The sequence below is a fragment of the Nothoprocta perdicaria genome, unplaced genomic scaffold, assembly GCF_003342845.1.
Source record: "Nothoprocta perdicaria isolate Ctin4 unplaced genomic scaffold, notPer1 scaffold_117, whole genome shotgun sequence".
In the NCBI taxonomy this organism is placed as follows: domain Eukaryota; kingdom Metazoa; phylum Chordata; class Aves; order Tinamiformes; family Tinamidae; genus Nothoprocta; species Nothoprocta perdicaria.
In genome coordinates, this window is record NW_020454283.1 from 1,326,680 (window position 1) to 1,337,089 (window position 10,410).

Genomic DNA, 10,410 nt, shown 5'->3' on the forward strand with positions numbered 1-10,410 from the left:
AAACACCCTTGCAGTCCATGCGAGAAGTCCTAAATAAAAGACTTGAGGTAAAGCATTTCTAGTAGAGAAAGGACCAACATTTGCGGCCTTTTCTCCTTTTCCCTCTCCAATTCCTGCTTCTCCAAAAGCCCTCCAAAGAGGAGTCCACCCCGCCTCAGCCCAAGGAGGCTGGGGCATTAGAGCGTTGCGGGGTGACGTGGAGCGATAGCTGCTGCTTTCTCCGCGCTCTTCCAGAGGTCCTCGCTCCGCAGCTTTGCCACGGAGCCAATCCTGGTGGCCTCAACGCTGGAGAAAGTTGCCCTCAACCCAAACGCCGGGCCCGAAAGGCAGTGCCTGGGAGGCTCCGTTCCTCCTCCCAACGCCTGGGTCACGAAAACACCAGCGAGCCTTGGCAAAGGGCTCACCTGCCGGTGTTAAACTAATAATGAGAGTGGTGTTGTGAGAGAGTGATCCGCCGAGGGTTAAAGGTGCATCCTCTTCCTCCGGGAGTGCTCCTGCTTGCCCACAGCTTGTCCTCAGTGACCTTTCCTTCCATTTGGCTGTGGCTTTTTATTCCTCTCTCCGTCACAGCCCTTTAATGTCTTTAACTTCTACAGCTAAATGAGAACCGGCTGTGGCGGCAGACGGGATCAATAGCAGTTTCCCCCCACCCCTCCTTTTTTTGTTTTTCGGGAGTTTGATCTGTGACCCCTTGACCTTCCCCTCGCTTCTGGATGTGAGGCTGGACACACGTGCTATTGATAAAAATCTTAAACAAATTCCAATACCATGTATTTTCAATAAAGATTCCCTTGGGCAAGACGTTAGTCACACCCATGTGTGTAAAAAATAAAATAAGGAGGACAAACTAAATTTTCCGAGAGAGAGGGAAAGCAGCAAAGGAGAGGGGAAGAGAAAGAAGGGTTTGTCTCGGTTTGCTGCAGGAATTTTTGCTTGGGCCTCTCCTCGTGCTCGGGAAGAACTGCTTCCCCAGCCTTGCTTGCGTTGCTTGGCCCCCTTTCCCCATGTGGGTCACAGAGCTCCCTTTTTTTCTGTTGAACCCCATTCAATTTAGAGGTCTGGGTCTGAGATGGAGGTTGAGTCCAGTGGGCTTGGTTTGGAGTCAGGAGAATCATAGAATGGATGAATCACAGAATCCTGCCTTGGTTTATAGTCCAGAGGCTGCCAGATGTTTGGGGGCCAGCATGGTCAGTAGAGTAAGTCCAGATGTGTCCCAATGCCCAGAGACATCCAGGTGGCAAGTCATGGACACGTTTGTCCTGCTGGGGCAAAAAAGGAAGGTGAGAACCTAGATATACTCACCGTGATCCCCAGCACAGGCATGAGAGTCACACCAGCATGTTGGAAAATCCTACCGAGAGAGCCAACGTTGCATGACAGATGCATCGCAAGCCAACGTGAACTGCTCTGAGGTAGGGTTGATAAGCAAGAGCACAGTCTGCCTGGGTGCACGGGTGTATGTATAGAAGCATATAGATACAGGCAACTAAAGGCAAGGCTCAAGCTCATTTCACCATCAGCCTCCCTTAGAATGAGCCTATTTGTAATACTCGCTACACAAGGAACCATTTTTCACTGACAATTAGTCCTGTCAGAGCAAACACATGAAGCTGACTTCAATATCATCATTTTTCCTCATCTTTCCCCGTGCATTAATAGTTTGAATTCCCTTCCTCCTTAAATTCCTTACTGCTTCGCTCCAAATGTTGTCTAAAAGCTGGTTGGTCTGAGGTGGCCCTCACAAAAGTTATAGACGTTCAGTTCAAATTATTTGTTTCTTCTTTGGACTGAAGTGGCACCAAAAAAAATAAAAAACAAGCATTTTTTTTATAGGGAGCACTGTGATTTAGTAGAAATGAGTTTTTGTTATGGTGAGGATAGGCCCCGTAGAACAGAGGATGAAGTCGGTGCCTGTCCAGGACACGATGGAGAGCTCTCTAACTTCAGTAGACTTTGGACTCTCCTCTTCCCATGTCTCTCCTCCTGCTTCTCTGTTTTAGAAACATTCCCACGTAAACACTTTTGCTGTCACAGGAGCAAATAAACACCCAGGCCATTCGGTATGTTTTTCCTTTTGGTTTGGCTTTCAGCGTGTATTTAGGCAGCAAAACATAATTCTGGTTCTGGCTTGAGATGCGCCGGTGCTTTTGTGCTCTTCCCACAGGCACAAAAAACAAAGTTGGGAGATTTTTTTTTTTTTTGAGGGGGATGAACTTGTCACCAAGTGTCCTTTGCTGGATGTGCCCAGAACAGAATGGACATCTCCGACCAGTCGGGAAACTGGAGCCTCATCTCCGGGAAATTAGGGGCTGGTCAGCCTCACCTCAGTCCATGGAAAGGTGATGGAGCAGCTCATCCTAGAGAGCATCTCTAGGCACGTGAGGGAAAAGAAGGTGATCAGGAGTAGTCAGCACGGATTCACCAAGGGGAAGTCAGGTCTAATCAATCTGATAGCCTTCTACGATGGGATGACTGGATGGATGGATGAGGGGAGAGTCAGGAATGTTGTCACCCTGGACTTCAGCGAGGCTTTTGACACTGTCTCCCAAAACATCCTCGTGGGGAAGCTGCAGAAGTGTGGACTGAATGGGTGGGCTGGCTGCCCAGGGAGGCTGGGGAGGCTCCTTCTCTGGAGAGCTTCCAAACCCACCTGGAAGCCACCTTGTACCCCTGCTCCGGGTGTCCCTGCTGGAGCAGGAGGGTAGGACTAGACGATCTCCAGAGGTCCCTTCCAACCTCAAGATTCCCAGATTCTGTGACCATCCGCCTTGCTCTCCCTCCTTCCCTAAGTACACATCTGAACTCATCCAGAGTGTAGACACCGACTTGTTCATGGGCACCCACAAAGACAGATACACAAAAAATAGATACACAGATACACAGCAGAAGCACCAAAAACTAAAAGAAAAACATAAACAAAATAAAACACGCATGGCCAGGGCTGACGTATCTGCCAAGTGAATTTGCTCTTCTGGCCTACCTGTACCTCCAGGCTCTCAAAGACACTGTTCAACGTGGCTACCCAAAATCTCTGGGGCCAAGCTCATAAAGTCTGTCCAAGAGCCAGAGCTTGAGGTCTTCCCCAGCCCCTGCTCCTACATACACATGTCCCGGAGCCAGAGGCCCCATAGCAGCTTGGTGGGCCTGGTGCTCAACACGAGGACCCCATGATCCCAGGCCAGGAGACGCTTTCTGGGTTCCAGGCCCTTCAGCCTCGGATGCCTGTGCTCCCTTCAGACCTCCCTTCAGCCCACGAGCGTCACTCGCCTCGTGCCCGGTCCCCTCGCTCCGCTCCTGCGAGCACCTACACAGGCCACGCTGGCCCAGCCGGCATGGAGCAGAGATGCCAGATTAATGTGGTCCTTGCGGTTCCCAAAGGCCGGAGCTGTGTTAATGATGCCGGTGATGGAACGCAGAAGCGTGAAAGGAATTCTAATAGATATGACAAGTCTAATAAGAATTTGTGCCTGGAAGGGACCTCCTTTGGGGCAGGCGTCTGACAAGACGTTGATGGCTGAAATTTGTTTACTCATTGGCACTGATTGTACGTCTCCTGCCAGCTCCTTATTAATCTAATTTGAGACATTAAAGCTGGCGAAAGGGAGAGACTTTGAAGCTCAGCTAATGAGCAATGTCATCATGGTGCCCCAGTCCTCTTCCCCCTCAGACCATGGGGCCATCGGTCGAGGTGGGACCCAGCTCCTGCCAGGCCTCAGGAGCTGTTGCAAAGACAGAGGTGAGCGCGGCCGTGTCCCTTGGGAAGGGTGGAGGAGGGCGGCAGCAGAAGGGTTGGAGATGAGTCAGCCCACGGTGGAGGAGCCACATGTGAACCCCGTGCAGACTGGTGAGGCTCCCCTTGAAATCCTTGGCATCCGGAGAACACCAGTTGGCTTTGCAGGCGGGAGATGACGCGGGGAGGTGAGGACTCAAGTCACTGGCTTTCCGTTCAGTCTCAGCTCCCCTGGAAGCACCATTTTCATGATAGACATCTCTGCCTTCTCAGTAGGTCCATAGAGAGCCCTGGTGTCTGTGACAGCCGCTGCATTAGGCTTATCTTTCTCCAAGTCGGTCTGCGGGTTCTGCTGGTTATACCCTTTGATGCCAAATGCCTGATTTCCACCAATTCCTAATCCTCATTTTGTTCTCTTCCCCTCCTACCTCTTCTTCAGCTGCTGTTGATTATTTGGCCAAGAACGTGAGCCTGTCGACACAGCGCAGGATGAAGCTGGGAGAACATTCAGCCGTGCTGGGCCTCCTACCAGTAGAGACAGGCCAAGCTTACTGAAGAGTCCGACTGTGCCAACAACCCACTGCAGCACCACCAGCCTTCCCGGGAATCTACCTGTCCCCGGAGCCTCCTCCTTCCCACTTCCCTTCCAGCTAGCACCAACCTGAACTGCGAAGGAGACAGGAAAGAGAGGGAGGGCTCTCCAAGTATCCGCTCCTCAAAGAGCACCCTTCTCAGAGGCTTGCCTGGCCTCTGCCACCTCCTCCCATGGCCAGGGACAATGGGTTGGGTGCATTTATTAACCCTGAGGTTGTGCCCTCCTTCCAACCTACCTGGCCACAGTGGCATTTTGCCCACGCTTGAGGACTTTCCATTGATCTAGGTAGTTGGCATAGTCAAAGCCGAATTGATCTTTTTTTTTTCTTTGTTAGGAAAAAAAAAAACAGAAGAAAGAAGCATTTCATTTCATTTCCTTTTCTTTCCATTGCTGTACATTTGGTAAATGTTGTATAGGAAGGAGGAACCAAACTGATCATTAAGGGTGATGCAAACCAGGATCACAGAAGACCTATGGACCAAATAGAAGAACTCGTTCAAAACAAAACAGAACAAAAGAACAAAAAGAAAACAAACAAACAAACAAAACCCCATAGACATAAATTAAAGTGACAGTAATTTCCCCCACCCTGCTTTACCCTCCTCTTCTCCCTGATGGCTTCCCAAAGCAAGGACCAAGCAGGCCAGATTGCTGCTAAGCAGGGGCAAGATCCATAAGTCCATCCAGCCTGGGACCTTTGGAAAATGTAAATATGACTTGCTGCATGAGGACTGGAGATCCTGGGCACAGGCGGGAGTAACGTTTACTTCTTCTCATGGGGACCAAGTTAGAGCAAGTTAGACCAAGTTATTTCACTGCAAGGACTTTGGCATCAGAGAGCAGCAGCAAGAGGTGTGGTAGCAAACCCTGGCTCTGCGTGTGCAGAGGAAGGCCATGAGACACCTGACAGCCCTGGAGCTTCTGCCTAACCAGTCAAGAAGGGTGAGGACCATCTCTTCTTCCACGCAGCACCACGAAGGCTGGTTGGGATCACTGAGGTGGGAGCAGGAAGTCTGGAGCATAAGATGCCTGTTCAAGGGGCCGGTTCACAAAGCCAGGTTCTTCTGCAATCAAGGGGCCACCTGGAGGAAACAGTGCTTGTTCTAATGGGGCTTTCTCAAAGCTGCTTCCCCATGAGGAATGGGATGTGGATTCAGAGTCATGGGGGAGGCAACCTGAAGAAAAGGTGCCTTCAGTCAGAAGGTTGCACCTACTTGTACCGCCTTCCTTCCCGATGGTGTTTTCCATCCTTTAGCTACCAGGAGAAACGCGTGGTTCTCCCCATCCGTGCAGCTTGTCGGCATTTCGTGGGCTGCTCTGTGCAGTTTAATCTCTCGGTTCCTCCCCTCCGCTTTCTCTTTCGCTGGTGGAGCCTCTCTCACTCTAAGCCAGATCTTGTTCTCCGGATTTATCACTCCCCTTTTCTGTAGCAGCCAGCGCTCTCGCCTTTGTATCGTCTCGCAGTTCTGCTCATCACGCCGCTCAGATAAAAGCAGGCAACGAGACGGGGTTATTGCTAAGTCGCGGAGCACACAGGCTTTCTAAAGAGTTTCCCTTTAGGATGTGGTAATGACGCCTGATGATTCCTAAGCAGATCTCTAACATTACAGACTTTCTTCCCCTCTTCCTTCTGTGCCGAGAGGGCTCCTTTCAAGAACATGCTGGTGGTGAGGATGGGGAGTGCTGCTCCACCACCCTAATGTGCTGAAGCTGGGCCAGAGAGGAGCCCATTTGTAAAGTCCAATATTGAAACCACTGGCAATGGCAGCGTACGAAGTGACGTGCAGAGCACTAGTGTTTCTGACGCACTTACTTCCAGCGATGTTGGGACTTAAGGGAGAGACATTCCCCATTTAAGTCTAGGTGACCTCCAGCAGGCATGACCATGCAACCTCTATGAGCCCATCACTCTAGGCTCTTTTCACAGCCTTTTTTTTTGTTTTTGTTTTTCCCCTGGGGGACTCTCCCCTGCCTTGCCCCCACATCATTTATCAGGAGCCACCAAGCTCCTCTCTCTGGAGCCACGTGGGCAAGTACCTGTTTGGACCAAAGCGGACTTTGGCTTCGTAGGTTGCTCAGCATCCCGTCAGATCCCACCCACGGCTTTCATCAGCTGGGCTTTACAGCCGCAGCAGAGCCCACTGTACATTCCTACAAGCTTATTGCTCTCCAAGCTTGACCATTCTGCCTCCTGCTCGCTCGCGTGCCCATTTCTGTGCAGGAGCTGGAAGGGTGACAGCTCCACCGCTTGGGCCACCGAGTAGGGATTCAGTGCCCGCTCTTGCAGTCGCGTTGCTCTGGAAGGCTCCCCCTAACCCCAAGAGACCTTCCTTGGATCACGGAAGTCGACGCTTGCATTCCTCAACTCCTTTCTCAGGGCAATATATAGCAGCTACAGCCTGATGAGCAGGTGAGGCCAAAGGGACCGATTTGCTTGAGGTGACCGAAGAGGAGCGTCGTCTAAACGCGCTCCCTTTTTGTGCCCCTTGGAGCTCCGGGAAAGAAGCAAAGGACACGTTTTGATGGTGGTTTTGCTTTAGAATCTTAGAAACGGAGAATCACTGTGGCTGGAGAAGACCTTTAAGACCATCAAATCCAACCACAAACCCATCAGCGTCATGCCCACTATTTCGGTCTGATACAAGGAGGAATTTCCTTCCGAATCCCAGTCCTGGCTTAAATAACATTCCCACACACAACACCCTTCACCAAACCTGTCCCAGGGGACCAAGGGGGAGCGCCAGGCTGTCCTTGCAGTGGTCCCTGCTCTGGAGATGAGTGCCTGGAAACCTCTGGGAACATTCCCGCGTCTCAGCAGCATTCCAGGCTGCCCCTCCAACTCCAGGGCATCCCCTCCCTGGATGCATCGGTGCAGCGAGGGCTGCTGCCACCTGAGCACCCCAAATGCCGCGTGGCATCCCCGGAGCCGGGTACCGCGGCCGCCCGGCCCCGCTCCTCACCCAGCGCCGTCCCGGCCGCCCGCCGCGCCAGGAGCTCTGCTCGCCCGCTCTCCCACTAACCAAGACCTCTCCGCTCCCCCGATTCCCCTTCTCCCGGTTATTTCCCCGCGTTCTCCAGTGCCTCCAGGCGGCCGCCGGCTCCCGGGAGCCGCTGCGCTCTTCCCCACGGGACTCGAGCCGAGCTCGCAGCCGGAGCGCGGGCCGCAGGGGAGGGAAGAGAAGAAGACAACAAAGTCTTAACAAGCTCGGCCAGTTCCCCGCGAAGCCCCCGACCCCTCCCCGGGCCCTGCTGTAAATAGAGTTCGTAGAGGAATACGGAAACGGCCCCGCGCTAGCGCCAGTAGCTCCTCTCCGACCTTCCCCTCGTGGTCGCACTTTGTACATTAGTTGGAAATTTGGTCACGTGCTGTATGTTTATATAGAGAGTCAGCTCCTTTTTTTTTTCCATTTTTTTTTATATATATATAACTAAAAACACAGTGAGTGCCGTGCTAGTTAAAAAAAAAAAAAAAGAGAAAAAAATAAAAAATAAAAAATAGAAAATAAAAAGGGGGAAAGGGGAGGGCCGCGAACTGTAGAAAATTGCCTATCGTGTGCTTTCAAAATACATTCCAGGTTCTGTAGGGTGGGCTGGGGTGAGTAGGGGGATTTTGCTTTTGCTTTTGCTTTCTGCGGTTTGATTTTACGGGACGTTCGTGTATGGAAGTCGAAGTACGGGAGGGTGGGGTGTCGGATTTGTTTTGTTTTGTTTTTTCCCTCGAATTGTTTCGTTTTCCGGATCCCCGAAAAGAGACAAACTCGGGGGGTGGGGATGGGGGGGAAGGGGGCGAGGGGGGTACCTGGAAGCAGAGCCGAGCGCGGAGGAGCCGCCACGGAGCCGGGACCGGAGACGTGCGGAGACCTCCCGCACCCGCGCTGGAGAGCGGGCGGCGCGGGCACGGAGAGCCCAAAGCGGCGCTTCCCCGCCCCGGGGGGCTCCCGCCGCCCCGAGCCCCTCTGTATTTAATGCTTCTAACCCCCTAACAGCCCCACGCGCCCCCGGGGACCGTCCCCATAGCACTATAGGCCGTTGCCCGTCGCTCGTAGCCGCGGATGTGTCGCTTCTGTGTGTGCCCTAGGCAGCCTGCCCCTGTGTGTGAGTGTGCGCGCGGGCGCGCGGCCGGGCGCCGCTCTGTACATATATGTAACCGCACCATAATTTATTCAGCTATATGGAGTCGTAGAGTAGCGAAAGAAACTGGTATTTGCTTTAACTACCTGCTGCCTGTAGGTGTCTCTCTGTAACTCAGGCATAACTGTATACATTAAAAAAAAATGGGGAAAAAAACAAGTTTTCTGAGCTTTTTCGGGTGGTCGCGCGGCTTTGTTTTGCTCGCTGGGCAAAATGTTGACTGGCGCAAGCATTTGCTGCCCCAATCGGCCCCAAATCCCCCTTAAATCTCCCCCCAGGTGTTTCGGGATAAGGAGATGCAGGTGGGAAGGGAGCGGGATAAGGAGATGTAGGTGGGAAGGGAGCACTGAGGACACAGGGTGGCTTCCTTCCCGATGGCCGCGGCGTCGGACCCAGAGTAAAACAGGGATTTTCCACCAGATCAGTTGGCTTTGCTTAATGTTTGGAAGTGATTTTTGGGTGTAGGTCGGGAATCTTCACACACGCACAAGCAAATAGCAGACATTTTTGCTAAAAAGCAAAATATGCATTTTATCATTTAACAAAAACACAGGGGAAGAGAAAAAAACAACATAAATAAACGAGCAAGACACCTAATTCCCCTCTAACTTTCATAAAGGGGAGAGCAGCTCCCGGCTGTCCTGAATCCCGCGTTCCCTTCCCGCCTCCGCTCTTAGCGGAGTTGCTGGTGCTCCAACACTGCCCTCAACTGTCCTCCCTTCCGCGCAGCTCCAGCCTCACAGAAATACTATGAGTGGAAGGTACAGATATCATATAGGTGCTCAGGGCACAGCACCCCTGCACAAGACATTGCTAAATGCATCCAGGTGTGTTTGCACCCTTTGGTTTGGAGGGGCATCTATGCTCTTCTGCTGAGTTACTCTGAGAAAACACAAAATATCCGCCCAAAATCTAGGGAAAAACATTGTTTTCCCATTCTCCCTCATTTCTGGGAGAGGAAATAGAAGGAAAAAAATGAAGATAGGTTTAATAAATAGGTGGTTTTCCTCATTCCAGTCTCTTCTTTTTTGATAGAAAGATTTGGAAAGAAGAAAAGCAACGAAAAATCTGGAAGGGAAACAAAACATTTTTGCCTTTTTCAACACGAAATTTAAAATCTTTGTTAACATAAAGCAAGATCTTGTCCCTTTAAGTGTCAGAATTCCCGCTTAGGTTGGAAACTGCGTCCTGCAGCCTGCAGGTCTCTCCCAAACGCAGTCCCTGCTTTAGAGCAATGGGGTGAGAATTTTAAAATTCGCTCCTGATTTTTGCTTGATTTCATGTACAATCAAGCAAGACATTTAAAACTCCCTCCTGATTTGTGCTTGGTTCCCCGTGTCCTATTTGCCCTGTTTTGGGGGGAATTGCCCAGCTCCCATCGAGCCCCCCAAGCCCAGGGACCCTCCAGGGCGGTGAATTCGGGTGTCTCGCGTGCCCCACATCCCGCCCCACGGCGAAGCAGATGGGTCAGGGCACCAACGTGGGTCAGGGCACCAAAGCTTCACGTCCGACCCGTTCCCCATGCGCGGTCCGTGGTGCCCCCTGCTCCTCCCCACAGCGCGTGGGGCTCAGCCCCAGCTCCAGGACGGTGGATGGACCCTCGGGAGGGACCCACGTTCTCCTGGTTGCCCCCTCAGCCTTTAGCATTCCGCTATATCCGTGAGCCATTTCCTGCTGGAATAGCTGGAGAGGAGTTTATTATACGAGACTGTGGGCCTGCATAAAATAAGGGTATTGAGAGCATCGCGAAGGTGCATGAAAGGGAATTAAACGACCGGAAAAGGATTTCCTCGGCAGCTTGGGCTTTTTTTTTTCTTTTTTTCCTTTCCTTTTTTTTAAGGATTAATATAATTAATATCCTATCCAGGGTGGGCCTGGTGTGAACTGGCCCGGAATTTTAACCGCCCGGGCTGATTGCGGCAGCCGGCAGGCTCAGCCTGCACGGTTAACGTGA

At 51.9% G+C, this 10,410-nt stretch overlaps 1 protein-coding gene and 1 long non-coding RNA gene across 7 annotated transcripts in view; one reads left to right on the top strand and one right to left on the bottom strand.

Moving 5' to 3' along the window:
* PAX7 (paired box 7) overlaps window positions 1-4,332 on the top strand; it is an 80,448-nt gene extending 76,116 nt beyond the window's left edge. For 5 of the 6 annotated variants that reach the window (XM_026053671.1, XM_026053673.1, XM_026053672.1 and 2 more), the window contains one exon: window positions 4,170-4,332. In XM_026053671.1, the coding sequence (XP_025909456.1) occupies window positions 4,170-4,285 (116 nt within the window). In that variant the 3' untranslated portion in view covers window positions 4,286-4,332. Of the gene's footprint in view, window positions 1-1,504; window positions 1,536-4,169 lie in introns of those variants that run through there. The other variant, XM_026053677.1, reaches the window with a different exon arrangement.
* On the bottom strand, window positions 987-4,250 carry LOC112959622. Its single transcript, XR_003251642.1, has 2 exons — window positions 4,159-4,250; window positions 987-1,262 (listed from the first exon to the last, which is right to left on the bottom strand). It is a non-coding gene; the product is annotated as an uncharacterized LOC112959622 (long non-coding RNA).
* Window positions 4,333-10,410: the final 6,078 nt, after the last annotated feature.